This window comes from Cyrtonyx montezumae, unplaced genomic scaffold (genome assembly GCF_038088225.1).
Source record: "Cyrtonyx montezumae isolate F1298 unplaced genomic scaffold, pur_monq_1.0 scaffold_0, whole genome shotgun sequence".
Taxonomy (NCBI): Eukaryota; Metazoa; Chordata; class Aves; order Galliformes; family Odontophoridae; genus Cyrtonyx; species Cyrtonyx montezumae.
Window position 1 is genome coordinate 15684028 of NW_027071824.1, and position 16406 is coordinate 15700433.

Below are 16406 nucleotides of genomic sequence, written 5' to 3' on the forward strand. Positions count from 1 at the left end.
GGTTTTTGGTTAAAGAGAGGGTGAGGTGGACTGGCCTGGACCTGTCACCTCATTGCCCACAGCAAGGCCTGAGGGCTGCCTCTGTGGGGGGACGCTGCCTGCCAGGCTATGAAGTGTTCCTCCATGACCAGAAGAGGGAAGGCCAGGACAGCCCCAGTGCTTCTGAGCCGTGAGAGCAGCAGCAACAAATGAATGGGGTCTGCATATGATGCCCAGCACATGTGCCTGCCATGTCACCCCTTCTTGTGCAGACCAGCACTGCTCAAGCATCAGCACAACAACGCAGTCACCATAGCTGCTAACACCTCATTCTCCCTTTGCATGCTTCGGTCATTTGACGGTTTACTTTTTCCTTTTCAGTGTTGACCTTCATCCTTAAGGTTTAATTACGGGGGAAGTGAGGACTCAAAAAACTAAACCTTCCAGACTTCTTTTTTTTCCAAAGCTACGGAGCAAACAGCGCGGCACCGCGTTGAGTCCCATATCCTCCCATAGACACCTCCTCCCGACCACCGCCCTTCCCCGCAGCCACCGCCCTCGGGCGTGGCCGCACACCGCCTCGTCCTCCCGGAGTGACGTCCCAAGCGCGGCCGCCCCTTCCGTCTCTCTTCTGCGCAGGCGCGGCCCGGCCATGTCCGCCGTGGAGCGGCGCTTGGCCCAGTTCCGCGCCGCCCGCGGAAGCGCTTCCGCCGCCGCCGCCGCCGTCCCGCAGCGCCCCGCGGAGCCGCCGGGAAGGACCGCGACTCCGGAGCCGTCCGAGAGCCCGGATGGCGGCGGGCAGGTGAGCGCCGCGCGGGGCGGCTCGGGGACGCGCGGAGGCGGCGGCGGGGCCGACGTCTGAAGGCGCGTCTCGCTGCTGCCTCCTTAGGCACGTCCCGTCGGGGCCCCGGCTCCGGCTCCGGCGTGGGCGCGGCCGCTGTTGCTGAAGGTGCTGCTGTGGGCCGTGCTGCTGGCGCTGTTCGCCGAGCTGGAGCTGGGGCTGCCGTTCTTCGTCCTCTCCCTCCTCTACTGGATGTACGCCGGCACGCGCGGCCCCGCCGAGCGGCGGCAGGGCGAGCTGAGCGCCTACTCCGTGTTCAACCCCGGCTGCACCGCCATCGCCGGGACGCTGACGGCCGAGCAGCTGGAGCGGGAGTTGCACTACCGGCCCGCGGCCGGGAGCTAGCGGAGCTGGGGCCTTACTGCTTCCCCGCCGCTCCCGAATAAAGCCGTAGCAAAGAGCGATCGATTTGTCGGTGACTTTCTGCCTGCCACGGGAGGCCGGAGTTTGGCTATTACACCTGCCGTGCCCCGCGGCTTCTTCCTTCCCGGCTCTGTGTAGGAGCAAAACAAGGCACGAGGCAGAATCAGTGCAACTGGAGGCGGCTGCTGCTGATCACGCTCGTGTTTCAGCCAACACGTTTTGGTGCAGGTTTCCTGTTCGCTTCCGTGTTACAGCGTTTGCCATCCGCACTGTGAGGTGAAAGTAGCCCCTCCTGACAGGCGGCACCCGTGGTTTTAACCATCGCTTTGGAAAAATAACTTAGGGTCAGTGTGCAGCAGATACAGAACTGCAAGAAGCTCTTAGATGAAAGAGGACTTACCTTTGAGTGACCCAGCCCTCTTACCACCACACAGCTGGCGATGCCTCACCATCATCACGTGTACTGCCAGGTGTTCTTTTCTATATGAGCCACTCTTTTTTTAATGATCCATCGGTATCTCTGCTATGTAAATGGTTGCATGCAAATAAACCACTGCTAACAAGTTAAATAAGTTGCAGTGAAGAGCAGCCAGTTGAGTTTACACCCATTTTGCTCAGAACGGAAATCACAACCCTGCTCTTTCAAGTCTTTTATGTTTTAGCAGTGATTTGTAGTTAGCACAGGTTCCATCTTTTGTCAGACAAACAAATGAAAAGAATAATATATTAGAGCACAAGTAATATGTTGTAGTGCTGCTAAGCATCTTTCAGTATCTCTATGCAGCACTCTCTTAACTTCTAGTATTGCTCTGCTGTATTTTTCTGTCTTTTCCCTGATTTCATCTAACTCTGTATGGATAATGATGTGCTCCATTTTGTTTTTGATGAACAAAGCCTCTGCAGGTTCAGAGCATTCTTTGCAGTGGACACAGAGGTGGAAATGTAAGTCTTCTTTACTTCCATGGAGGAACGGTGATCCAGGAGTCTCAGCAATCTTAGGGAGCATTCTGGTAGTGATGGAGCAGCAAACAGGTGATAGTTTAGGAAAAGGTAAGTACGCCAATAAGTGATGATAGCATTTTGTGAGTGAATTGGAACTTTATTCTCAGGGAATAAAATAAATAAACATGTTTATGGGGAGCTGATGATTTGACATATTCCACACATCCCATGGGTGTTTTTCAAAACAAGGAAAGACATGCAAATAAATATTAAGGTAACATCTATGAAATGATAAAAACTTTATAGCAGTGGTGTTGGAAATAAAGGTTTAATTTGTTTTATAGTTACATAATAGGGTGAATTTGTAGACTGTTCTTTAATACTTTATGAAACAAGTGACTCCACTAAATGAGAATGAAGCTGAGAGGCACAAGAAATAAAAATTCATGCAGTTCATCTGTTCCAGTGCTTACTTTGCTGTACTTATTTCATGCTATTCAAATAAATGCACAGTTTAAGTTCTGAATTAGAGATGGTAAGAATAACAGTGTAAGCTTGTCAAAGATTTTACTGAAGTGGATATGAAGTATTACACAGAAATCACTTTTTAGGCCTTAAAGTATTTCTCCAAATACGACACTGTTGCAGTTCTGCTTTGATGGTGATGCCCTTCACGTAGTTCTTAAAGGAGTGAGAGCTTAACTGGAAAAGAGGAACACATCAAAACTGCTTGTCTGAGATCATCGTGCTTTGGTTTTTTTTCTTCACTTGGATTCTAATGAGCCAGAACTTCAAAAAGGTAAATTTGACAACTGGTGCTGCAGCTATTCCTATGGGCCCAAAGTCCTCCATTCCTAAGTGGCTGTAAGGGGCTAAAAGATCCTCTGGGCTCAAAAGCACATCAAACTGTTGATGGAAATCTCGTGACAGCAACTAAGTACAGATTTCTTAGAACACATGTAAAGGCTTCACTATTTATTCCTATGTCTATCCTCATGTATATTTTTTCCAGCATAATAGTGTGTTACAGCACATCTATAGCTTCCTATTGCCATAGCAGAATGAATTTTGCTAGCAGCTGCACAAGTAGCAGAAACTTTTTTCTGGGTTTGCACACAATCAAGCAAGGCCCTGAAAAATTTAGCACCCATCTTCAATATTAATGGACGAAATGATTCCCTCCAGTGTGTGTCATCATATAAAGATTTCACCTGTAGCTGGTACCTTTTCACCTGTCAGTGATTCTCATGTTGCTACTTTTCCTATAGAAAGCACTTAAATGTAGGTGCTAAATGGAAAGATCACATATACTCTGCATACAAGAAGCTAATTGATTATATTTCAGAGCAGTGACTAATGTACATATGTAGTAGTCAGACGTTGTATTAAGGGTGATGCAACGTAGAAACTAGGTATTAAATTTACAGAAGAGCCTGAGGTGCTTCAGTCCAATGTTGGCTCTGCAACTGATGTTACAAAGGCACAGCCTGGGAAAGGCCTGTGTAAAAGCCAGTGTACGCAAGCCAGCCTGAGAACTGTGGTGGATTTCTACAAATATGTGTCTTGACTTTTCCCTGGAGCTCAATTACAAGCATTAGAGTAGAAGAAGAAGGTAACCCATCTTCTCTAATTTAATTCTAATCAGCTGATTACAAAACTAATCCAAACTGTTGGCAATTTGAATTCTAATACAGTGATTAAATCATTCCATGCAAAGCAATCTAGCTTCAGGCAGGAAAGATGCTGTATTATATCCAGTCCCCTTTCTTGGGGATAAGGGATGTGGATTCAAGTGCAAAGAGGGACTTGAAAATATTTTGTCTCTGCTGAGTGGTGTAACTGCTAGGCTATGAAAGCCACTCTATTACAAGAAGGCTATGGGCAGGCATATTGTCAGACCTAGTCTTTGGCAACCTGTCTCTGTTGTAAAGGGAGGGTGAATATGTAAGCTGAGTAAAGATACTTAACACTTGTTATTAACTGATGCAGTGGATCATGGCCTGCTTGTAAAAGTGCCATATTTTGTTTTCCCCAGCAATTCTTGTAAACATCAGCAAGGGTAACAGATAATTAGCAGCGTAGATGCATTCCCTACAAAAGCCCTTGCAGTTTTTAACAAACAGGATGCATTGGTGTGGGGTGTTTTTTGAACCCAGCTGAGGGCAGGCCCTGGAGCAGGTGGACAGCCCAGGCCCAGGGTGGCAGCTGGGAGCTGTAAGCCATAGTGACAGTTCAGCCTTCCACTACCCTGAGTAGAACACCTTGCGGGTATCTCAGGTGCTTGGAGAAAATGTACAAGGCTAGAGAAGAGACACAAGTGCGTCCACACGGTGAAATACCAAAGCTCTTCCAAGTCAAGTGTGGTAAGACCAATTGTAACTGCAGGCTGACTTCTTTGTGTTCCCACAGGAAGTGGGAGTACAGCTTTGAAAGAAAATGTTTTGAAGCAAAAGTCATTATCCTGTCCGTGCTCATAACTATCCATCAATAGGAGAGACAGAGTACCAAAAAAAGCAGAAGGGCTTTGTGTTCACAGGTTATTCCCATTATTGTCAATAGAGATGACACACCCATTAGTATCAGAATAGGTCCCCTAATAGGTAGTAGTTTTGGTTTGTTTCTTTCAAGCAAAGCCTAAAAAGGAACATTCAGAAATATACACCCTCCTACCTGCTGCAGTTACAGACCTTCAAAAGATGCTGTTCTTCACCTTTGTGGTAAACAGGTAAGCATATTCTGAACTTCACATTTGGGAAACTTTATCCAAAACTGATTTTTCCCTAAAGCCCATGCTGCCTCCCACCAAGTTTTTTCTAAAATCTAAAACACACCTTACCCTATCCTCATAAAAGCCAAGATTTTTTTTTGTACAGTAATCATATTCTGTTTCCTTGTAATTTGATCAGTCGATCACTCGGCTCGCCCACTCAACAGTAACAAGCCATTGACCCTGTGGTTTCAGACCGGATCAATGCTATGCTAAGTTCTGGACACCTGGAGGCCTTGTGTGCAAATAGGTTAGACATGATCAATTTTTTTTTGCTCAGATGTGTTGATTACATTAGCAGATTGCTCTCCTTAGAAACCTTTGTCCAACAGCCTGCAGGCAATGAGCAGCATACACTCAAGTATCTTGCTGGAGATGACAACTTAAGCCACTTGCTTGGGTATTTAAGGGTTTTCAGGTATGTTCTACAGTTCATTGTTCTCAATCTGATTCACCTGCAGAAATCTTAGCTGAATGTAGCCTGGCAAGTGGCAGCATAAACACTACTGCCCACTGTGCCTCCACTACTGATGCTGTTGGCTGGACACTTCAGAGGTTTCATGCTGCTGTCTCTCTGGACATACAAATGTTCCAATCTCCAGCGCTCCCAACTTTTCCGAAACTCCATCTGAACCTAACAGAAGAAAACAAAAGTAATGAATGTAGAAGTAATCAGATCTTTGAATGATTCTGTTAGAAAAAGAGCTAAACATAGAACACTACTGAGGAAAGCCGGCAATGCTCTAAACCTCCAATATTATTGCTTCAAATTATCTAACTACAACATTAGTCTATCATAGAGTATTTCATGATAATAATAAATAATAAAAATAATAATGATGGTATTCACTTAGAGAAAGCTTTTTTATGCCATAGTGCACCAGGAATTTTCCAGCATTTTATTCTAAACAGTATTCATCTGCAATACAGAATGTACTCTGTGCCCCACCACTATACAGTTGATTTTACTTATCAACCATGAAACAACTGAAAAGGTTGACTTCCTGCTCGGTACTGTCACCACAGGTATTCTTGAAGTTCTGCTTCTGACTTCATTTAAACAATATTATTCCTTGGCTTATTTTTGTTGGTGGAATATTTACTTCTCTAATTCCATGCAAAAAATATTTATTCAGAATTGATACATCTACTGACCATCATATTAAAGACTATACTTTCCTTCCCCCTTTTAGATAACACAGTTTCACTTTGCAGATACTATTATTATTATTATTATTTTACAGTTGCAACACAGGCTTATATCCAGGCACAGGTTCTGGGTTAAACTGTAACTGCTTTATCCATTTGGGAGTTTATCAACAGTTTTGAAACTGTCATGGTTTGGAGTTTTTGTTCTTCTAGAGTGAGAATGGAATTTTGAGTCTGCCTGTTCCATGGGCAAAGTTCTTGCCACTTGACTGAAGTAAGAACTTCCATTAGCTTTTAACACATTAGGAAGTGGACATAAAATTGAACCTTTTTTACTCTATTTAGAAAAAGACAGGAGAGCAACTAGAGTGATGAACTCATTAGGGTGTGTATTTCTGCCTGGCAGTAAGTGCACTATGGTAGGTTACTCAAGTGAGCCTTCTCTGGAGAGTTCATTTTTATTTTGCCTTAGTCTGGTACTGACCACCAAGAGATTAAATAGGTCAGCAGTAGTCTAAGCTGCTGAAGCCTTCATTCTCTGAAGGAAACTTCCTAGGGAACCAGCTACTTTTTGTCTTTCTTCTCTACTTGTTTTATTTTCCAATACCAAACCTGGAAAGAAACCCTAAAAAGGGAGTGAAGTATACACAGCCAATTGTCTTCCTTTAGTAGTTACCTCTAGCGCTGCTTGTCAACTCAGAGCTACAGCCCTTATACTGAGTACTGTCCAGCCACAAGCACATGAGAGCCAACTGCATTTCTGTGTCTCTGACTGTGGTATCACAATCAAATGGGGCACAAGGAAAGGTGCTGAGAGAAGATAGATAATGCATTTTACTATGATTGTTGTGTCAAAAGCCACACAAAGACACAAGAAAAAAAAAAAGACAGCGTGACTGAGATACTTTGCCACATAAGAATGAGGAAGACAGAAAATGAAGCAGTGAAATACAAGGACCACACTGTCTGCAGAATAAGAATGGATCATACTGTCATTCCTGTACTTGTGGGACTGTACTGTAACTTCTGTGGGAATTGAGAACTCCTGTTTTGATAGGTTCATAGGTTCATAAGGTTGGAAAGGACCTACAAGATCATGTAGTCCAACCATCCTCCTATCACCATCCCTACCCACTGAACTACTAAATCAAATCCCTTAGGTATAGATAGGTAGCATTAGGAATAAGCAGTTCTAGATACTGACAGGAAGATCCTGAAAGAGAGCATGAATATACTTACTGACAGAATAAGTCAATGAGCAATAGAAGCAGATATTTAGAATCAGGCAGAGGGATGAAGCATCTTCAGTCTGGCTGGACTTGACAGTCAGTATCCTAGAGCTATGACATAAATAGCCTGCAAGATTGAGTCAAAGTGAATGGGAAGAACTGAATAAAAGACCATAGCAGAGATGATTATGTTTTAGGAATAGATCTGGATGACAGAGCATTAGTTTTTCTCTCTAAAGGTTAAGGAAAAGGGTAAAGAGCAACTCTGCTTTCAGTGCTGAATTAGAATGGCTATGAAGACATGACTGAAGGTATACTTCAAGATGTATTTTGCAGATCTTGAGCACAGAAGTTGATGTACAGATCCTTCAGCATGTTAGCCTAGCAGCTTCCATGTGTGGATGAGATTCCACATAAATAGGCTGTACAGGGAGCAGGGAGCCAAGAACAAAGTTCCCATGAAAAAAAGGAAGAAGAAAAATGTTCACAGGCAAAGGTAAGAAGTGCACAGAACCCGGAAAAGATGGTTATGAATCCAGTTTAAGAAAGAAATAGAGGAAATATAAGAGATTTGACATGATTAAACTCTTTACCTGGATTTATTTTTAGTAAGTTGATGAATGAGCTTGACAAAATTATTTTCCCTTCTTTTAACAAGAATTGGAACGAGTTAAATAATTCAACCTATACTGTTTGTCAGATCTCTATGAAACTGAATACATTAGGATTAGACACAGGGAATTACATTAGAAAGGCAAGAGAGCTGTAACAGTACAAGATGTCATAGAAACTTCTGTTAAAACAAACAACTCTTTTTCCAGGGTTTGTAATGAATGTAACTTTGTCTTTGTATCACATGGAGGAAACTAGTGGATATTAGTCACTAGAGGTCTGGCTGCAGCTGCAGAGGGGATGTGTGAGCAGAGGCCAAAGTGAATAAAAATAAATGATACAGCAGCAGATGGTGCTTCATTTCAGGATTTACACCTGTAAAGCTGTACAAAGGATTTTAAACAAGCATTTTCCAATTCATGCTTGAGCAATGCCTGCTGCTACCCACCTCTAGCTTTCATAAGTGGTGCAATTAACACATTCACTTAAACATAATCTTACCCACAGCTACAAAAGTGAATAGTCTCCTGCAGGGCTTAATTCAGCATGCCCGCTGCTTTTTTGTTAACTCCAGCCTAGCCATAATGACATAATGTGAACATTTTTTCCATTGATTTCAATACCTTGATGAGGCCTATCTCTCAATAGATGATCTAGGATTACTGTGTCATATTGAAAAGCAGACCTAGCACTAATGCAAAACACACTGACTTGCACTAGACTTAATAACGTGCTGCCAAATTAGTAGTGTTTTTGCTTCCCTTGCAAACCTGTCTGCTGAGCGAATAAATAATAATGATCACTTAGAAGGTAACATGAGAAGTTCCTGCAGTACAGAAACAGAGCAGTACTCTCCCCTAACAGGTCTGGAGTTCAGCAGAAGCCCTAAAAGATGGTACTTTTTAATTCAAATGAGCTCAAAGCTCTGAATTTGGAGCTTCATGGAGAACTCACTACTCCTTGAAGTCCAGTGCTATATTTTAATGAGGGAGTGATGATATTTTCAGTAGCAGGGATGCAGAGAAACCAGACTAAACTAAACTGAACAGACACTAGCCATGAATACTCCACGATCTCACCAGTGAGCTGCTTGAAGTTCTGGAATGAAAAGAGCTCTACTTCAATGATAATTAAAGCAAGCACATTAGAAATACCTTGCAATAGATTAAGAGGAACAATTATCATTCTCAATAAAATGAAAGTTCAATCAGTGAAAACTATATGATTGTAAGCAAGAAAACTTGCAAGATTTCATGCCTACAAAAAATACTCCTGAAGAACACTGCCTGGATTCCTTCCAACAAGAACTGTCTGAAAAGTTATCCTGTATAGCTGTAAAGAAGATGGTCTAGTAAGAGCAGATAAAAAAAAAAGGTCCTCAATAGGACTTTCAGTAGTTTAAAGCCATTTAGCAATTCACAACCATTTTCAATTTCCTTTTTCTACAGTGGCTGCTGATCATGCAAGCTGGAAGAATTCCTAGTGTCTCTCTTACCTCATTATTGATGAAACAGTACAGAATTGCAACCATCAGCCCCTGAAATCAACAAAAAACAGAAGAGGAGTGAGCAGAGCAGAGCAGTTCTCCTGCTTTGCCAATCAGAGCTGTAGAGGACTGAGTTCCACAATGGCATGATCCACGGTGAGAGAAAAACAAGAATGAAAGATGAAGACGAACAAATCATACTTTGATCAGTATGAATCAAAGAACATGATCTTAGGAAAAATAAGTTACTGTGTTCTTCAATCTCTGTCATTTTTTCCTAACACTCCTGTCCCTCTGCATTTTCCTTACCTGGCTTCTGGCCATAAACATATAATATATAAACAATTCACAGTGAGCTTAAATGCAGCTCTGTGCTTGATAAAATGGGAATGAGTGGGCAAGCAGGTAAGCTAGAAGAATAACGATTCCCTTAGACAAGGAGATTATTTAAAAAATGGCTTTACCTAGAGCAACAGATAAATAAAAATCAGTAAATCTACATTTGCCTCACACGCAGTTCCAGCTGTGGACGACTACTTCTCACAGCACAGATTTTCTGGAGTATCAAAAACGCAAGAGAAGGCACAAAATTTGCTCTCAGCCACACCGTTATACAATTACAGGAAATCACAGACAATTTCATTATTGCCTTGAGGCATCCCACAGGGAGTAGATATTAATACACAGATGGGAATACCAGTTTACTGTGAAAAATATAAGACTTATTGAAAATAGAGTGACATCAACATCTAAACTAACTATTAAAAATTACTTATTGTATTTTCCCTTGCACTGTCATAAACCTGCAATATCCTGCACTAAATTGAGAAATAGATGAACAGGAATGAAAGCCTGAGCAGGTTACCAAACAGCAGTTACAAAATATCCATATGTGCACTGTGAGTGCTACCTGGAAAGAAGCAAAGGAGAGCTCAGTAAAAAGCTTCACAAAGCGCAGCATCCCTCTGGCATGTTCATCAGTAATGAAGGCAAAGATGACCTCGTGGGTCCCCAGCAGTGGGATCAACGTTAAGGTAGACTTGGCCAGCCTACGGTCACAAAGAGAGAAAAAAAGTAATGCCACTGAATAGCTCATTGTTCTGCTTCTTACACATTGTGAACCAATAATAATAATAATAATAATAATAATAATAATAATAATAATAATAATAATAATAATAATAACAACAACAACAACAACAACAACAACCACCACAACAACAACAACAACAACAACAACAATAATAATAATAATAATAATAATAATAATAATAAATGAAAAGCAGCCTCAAAAGTAACCACTGTAGGTTTCAACATGCCTTAAGTGCTGCACCACTAAATATCACCACTGCTGTCAGCAATGCTATCCATTCAGCTCCTGGCTGTGTTTTGCCTAGAAGGCATTCCAAATTTAGGAGCAAGTCATATGCTTTCTTGTACCCCAAGATGTTTCCCTATGTACACTTTTCCCCACTTGTAAATGGGAAACATAATCAACACTTACCTCGTTACCTTATTAATAACCTGAAAGAAACAGTCTACCAGTGACTGGAATCTTTAACGATACCTTGGCAAATGGAGGAGTACTTGTTGTTCCTTCCCACCTCCATGGTGTGTTAATATAGTCCTTATCTCTCTTTTGATAGACATACATGCTAGGCCACTCAGCAGGCTAATGGAAGGCGTCTGAACCTCACAGGGGAGCTTACACTACTATCTTGGGCCACAGAACCCATCACTACCAGTGTCTCCTGACAATCTGTCATGGGACACTTTGGTGAATGTAGAATCACTTGACTGGCAGGGCTGTCAGTACTTAGAAAATCTTGTGCACTATAGAACTTTTGGCTGATAGTCTGAACCACATTCATGTTGGAAAGAATCTCTGGAAGTCCCTTGCTCAATTCCAGTTCACAGCAGGTTTGCTCCAGGCTGCATCCCACCAAGTTTTATATATCCATGTCAGATATTCCACAGCCCCTATGGACCCCTTTTCCAGCATCAGACCATTCTAATTTATTTATTTATTCCCCAACCTCTGACACACAGCTGGAACTCCTCTTGCTATACCTTATCTCACTTGTCCTTTCACCATGTACTTCTGTAAGAAGTCCAGCTCCATTTTCTCTATAATCACAATTAGGTAGCTGCAATAAAATCCCTGCTTAGCCTTCTGTTCTCCAGGCTGAATAAACCTAGTTCTAAGCAGCTCCTTCTACATCACCTGCTCCAGCCCCTGAGTTACAGTGGTGAAAAAACTGAGGTAAGATCCATGAATTACAAGGTGTCAGGACACAATGACTTTCTTGAACGAGAGTCCCAGTCTGGACACCAGAAGTAGACTTGTAAGTGCTTGAATGAAACGGATCTGATACTTCCCTTGATCCTCCGGTTATGCTCTCACTAACGCAATGCAGACAGTCTACAATGGCTCAAAGGCACACTGCTGAATCACGTTCAGCCTGCGGTCCGCCAGCATTCTTGGGTCTTCCGTAAAGTTACTTCCTCCCCAGTCAGTGTCCATCCCATATCGCTGGAGGGAGCTGTTCCACACTAAGCGCTAGGCTCCTGCCAACCCATCCACTACCCTGCCAACAGCCTTGGTGCGCAAGGCGAAGACCAAGAGACACTTTTTCTAGGAATCACTGAAATTAACAGTTTACAGCCAAGCAGAAATGCAGATTTTTAGTGGATGTAGGCATGTCACTGCACTGGAGGAGGGGAGGGAACTTGCTTAAAAGAGCAGCTATCCAGCAATTCTCATGAAGCAGACTCTGCTTTACCACCAACTCCCTGAGACAGAAGTAGAAGCAGGAGGATGACTAAATTGGCTCTTGAGGCACTGCCTGGGTAAAGAAAGGGAGTTTAGTGGGTGTACGACAATCCCCAAGTTTGTTAAATGAATGCTAATTAGTCTAGATGAGATACTTGGAGAGCTCTATCTTAAACAAGAAGCTATGAAATGTCCTATGAAAATGCTTCCTGGGTTGTCAAGATCTCCCTGAAGAAAATCCCTTACCTCAGCAAAAGGAAGTTTTCTCACAACTCTAGTCCTTACATAGAGAAAAAAGATTTGTTTGAACACTATCTGTTCATCAACAGGAGAGCAGATGGAAAAATTTGCCTGAAAGCAAAAGACTTTACAGACAAGTTAGTGACTTTTTAGAGCACCTACATTGGTCTTGTTTAAAAACATAAATTTCACAGTAGCAGTTCTATCTTCACCCAAGACTTTTCTAGTATCTCTGAGCAGAAAAGAATGGGCAAAAATATAATCATACAGCTACCTTTGTCTACTGTTCTTGTAATCATCAGAGACCTACCAATGAACTGAACTATTCTGAGTAAAGAAGACTTCCTCAACTTGACTATGCCTAACAAGCACAAGATATAGTACCAAGACCTTAGTCTTCATCAGTAAAGAAGGCTATAATGCTGGGTAAATTCTTTCTTGATAAAGCCTCTCTGTTTATTAGCAGATTTTTGAACATGCAACATGAACAACTGAATGAATATGCACTTCTGGTTCAGCTGTATCAAACCTTCCTTCTGCTTACAAAAGCTGCGAGGGCAAGAGCTTTTCCCTTGACAGTGTAATTTTACAGTCAGACTTTTAAATGCCTCCAAGCCAACAAAAATGCCTGACTCCTACTACACCCTGCAAATTTTACCCTGGCAAGAAGAGGTCATGTATATTCAGCACAAATGAAAGCAAAGCATGTGGCACACTAGGAGTCTTTTTCTCCACTATGAACTTCAACCATGCATAAGGATTTCCAAAATTTCACGAAGTGCTGACAGTAGGTAACATCACGTCAACTCTGTACTCTGATAAGAAGACACAAAAATACATGCTGTGTCTACTTCAGAAGTCTAGAAAGATAAATAACCATAGTTGAACAGCTACCACAGCATGTGGTTCCACACTCATTAATTTATCCTATAGCAGACTTGTTCCTCCTACACTATTTTTCAGACTGCAATACAGAAATGTACTTCAAGATGTAGACATAAATGATGCAGCTATGAATCTTATCAAGGTGCTAAAATAACAGGAGTAACACAGACAGAGACAGGGCAACAACTGCAAAATAAAAATTGAACATTTCAGTGGATATCTCTCTTGAAACATCATATATATGCCTAATAAATTCAAGATTGAAAGTTTGTCCTAATAACAACTGGCAATAAGAACAAGCAGCAGTACCAAAATAATCCCTCACCATCTTCACTGAAGTTAAAGATTTTATTTCTCTCACTCTGTTTTTTTTTTTTTTTCCAAATTACATAAGTACTTGCACATGCTGCAAGTATGTTAAAAATACCTGCTTACCTAATATTCCAGTGTTGAGGAAGAGTGTAAACTGATGAGCTCAGAGATGAAGTCTGCTGTTCATCCCTAATGCAGGTGTAACAGCTGGCTTCACCAGGAGGTTTCTCGAGCAGCCATAGCAATATGCAACACAACCTATTCATTTACCTAGGGTCTGTGATCTTTAACCATCTTTGTCAGTCCACTTCTTTCCATGTATCTCTTTGTCTACTTCTATTTTGAGAGATAAAAAGTGTCAGGCCATCAAACAACATACCTGCATTTTATGTCAGTTTTGCACATCAAATTAGCTTGTAGCTTGGAGATGATGATGCAAATAACTCTGATAAAGATCAAGAAATTTACCTGGAGAGATGAAAAAAGAATTTATACATTCATCAAGAAATATACATGCATAAGCATTAAGTTGGGTTGTGAATGCACTTCTAGGTTCCTGGGCATCCTGCTATTCTGTAGGTGAATTTACCACAGAATTCAACTTCTTGATCTAAAATTCATCCTCTGTAAAGCACAAGTCACCTTTAAAAATGCAGGCAGTTCACTAAATCAAGTAGAGGAGCTTGTTTACATCTCTGAAGAGTAAGACCCCCCCGCTGTTCGCACTGTCTGGAGGTCTGACACTACCACTGCACTGTGGCTGCAGAACATGGCATTTCTCCACAGTGCCACACAATTTGATGATCTTCTGAAGACCAGTATCTGGAATATTACCTTCCAACTCCCTACCTGCTGTAGCTTTCCCCATACAGAGAAGTTAGCTGTATTGACGTGGCAAGCTATTTCGTTATCACGCATCATCAATAAACAAGAAGACAACATGAAATAAACGTTACACTAGTCAAGAATTCAAGTGACAGAAACCAATTTGGTTTCATAAAATCTCATTTTTGAATGAAAATGTCAATGCCCTCAAAGATTATTAGCCTTTGGACACGCACAATAGCCATGTGCACTTCCACTCTCTGTAGTACATCATGTAGTAGAGTACACTCCATACTCACCCCAATGGCGATTAGAATCGGCAGTCTGATGATCAACCAGTAATTCATGTTATAGTTCCTGCTCCAGCAGCTAAGCAGACGGCAAAAAGAGGAAGACAAGAAAGACGTTTCTGTATGTTCTTAAAATCTCCCATTCTCATTCTCTCACAGAAATGCAGATGGATAACAATACTGAGGTCTAGATAAGCACATCATGCTGACATGGAAACAGATACATTTGCTGGGTTCTTAGAAACATTGAATGCTTTGCACAATTGCAGCAGTCATAATCTAGCTGGATACTAGTTGTCTGTGTTTCCTGTCCACTAATGGCTAGCTCTCCTCCACCACTTGATGTGAATTATCATCAATACATTTTGGAGACTTGCTCCATTAAAGCCAAGGTAATTTGCCCGCACAGGGAGAGATATGTATTTGAATCAGATGTTTTTTGTGTGGCTCTCGTCCTACTATTCTTGTGATATTTTTATTTCTCTTCAGACTCCAATGTTAATATTATTTCACTGTTTATTAGTTCTTTATCACATTACCCACCATCACTTTTATCCTCTCAATATTTGGATCACTCATCCATTTTATTTGGCATTATTTTCAAAAAACAACCTACTAATATCAATCAGGAGAAAGCAAATAAGGCGCACATCTCCAGTTCCATCTCACTGTATATGTACAGGTTTCAGGCTCAAAGGAAATTACCAAAGTTAGATGCATGCAAAATCAAAGACTGGGCAACTGAGCCCTCCAGAAAGTACTGTGCTGCAGGCAATATAATACTTTATTCCTGCCATAAGCCTCATTTTATTTTTCAAAATTCTTGTGCCCTTAAGCAACGCAAGGGAGTGATCATAAGAAACGTGATGCCTGAAAGCCATAGTTTGGGATCACTGGTCTGAAATGATCATTACAATGGGGCTTTGTACATCCAATTCTTGTGCCCGCTGCCCCTAGCCCTGGTAGGACGCATGTGTGCACAACGTCTCAGGTGGCGCAGCAGTGCTTGTGTCCAATTCACTGGTCGCAGCAGCAACAGCCTGCTTAATATTTGCATGAAACAACTTTGTCAGCCTCTTTTCACATTGTTCAGCACTCCTCAACAGCAACATTCAAAAGTAAAGCCAGCAGGATTTTGAGCCACGCAGTCTGTGAAACAAACTTTCACAGAACAAATTCTTTCTCCGGCCAAAATTTATGCATGCTCAGTTTACCCTAAGTTTTCATAACAGGTCTATGAAACTAGGGTGATACCGGTGAAGAGTAAGCCTACTAAACTTGTCATGGGACATTCCATTTGAAAGAAAACAGAAAACTGTGTCATGCATAGTAGGAGTCCATGCCACAATGCCTACACAAATAAATCCTACAGAGGAAAGCAACGCAGCTTTGCTGTGGCAGTTTCATATTCCCTTGGTGGTAACAGTAGCCTAAAAAGGCTAGGAATTTCATTTCATTTTTTCTTTCAATTTTAGTTTAATCCACTATCTAATTGCATTAAATTATATTTTAGATACTGGAAGAAGAAGGTGTATGTATTGTGTGCAGTGTACCTGAGCTGGAATCTGAGCAACAGAACTTAATTGCTGTGGGTGACTGGAATCTGGCTTCATGCATTTTTTAAATTAATTTTATGTGAACCCCTCAAAGCAGGCAGGATAACAGGCATGGCTGGGAGTGGAGTTCTAATTTTCTGACTAGCTGCAGTGGAAG

At 41.7% G+C, this 16406-nt stretch overlaps 3 protein-coding genes across 3 annotated transcripts in view; 2 read left to right on the forward strand and 1 right to left on the reverse strand.

Annotated features, from left to right (window-relative positions):
- The window catches only part of KCNK5 (potassium two pore domain channel subfamily K member 5), a 369979-nt gene that overhangs the window by 98018 nt on the left and 255555 nt on the right, over positions 1-16406 (forward strand). The gene's annotated exons all lie outside the window — the stretch shown is intronic.
- SAYSD1 (SAYSVFN motif domain containing 1) lies at positions 624-1293 on the forward strand. The gene is made up of 2 exons (XM_065755315.1): positions 624-781; positions 869-1293. The coding sequence occupies exons 1-2, from the start codon at positions 632-634 to the stop codon at positions 1163-1165; spliced, it is 447 nt and encodes a 148-aa protein (XP_065611387.1). The 5' UTR covers positions 624-631; the 3' UTR covers positions 1166-1293.
- GLP1R (glucagon like peptide 1 receptor) overlaps positions 5359-16406 on the reverse strand; it is a 73882-nt gene continuing 62834 nt past the window's right edge. Inside the window, exons 11-15 of the mRNA XM_065735720.1 lie at positions 14703-14772; positions 13958-14046; positions 10279-10417; positions 9378-9419; positions 5359-5526 (exon numbers count right to left, since the gene is read on the reverse strand). Coding sequence (XP_065591792.1) covers positions 5359-5526; positions 9378-9419; positions 10279-10417; positions 13958-14046; positions 14703-14772 — 508 coding nt within the window. The remainder of the gene's footprint in view (positions 5527-9377; positions 9420-10278; positions 10418-13957; positions 14047-14702; positions 14773-16406) is intronic.

Excerpts from the sequence above, each read along its gene's own strand:
- SAYSD1 (XM_065755315.1), top strand. The coding sequence starts at position 632 with ATGTCCGCCGTGGAGCGGCGCTTGGCCCAGTTCCGCGCCGCCCGCGGA. Across the intron at positions 782-868 it reads GCCCGGATGGCGGCGGGCAG|GCACGTCCCGTCGGGGCCCC; the intron begins GTGAGCGCCGCG and ends CTGCCTCCTTAG.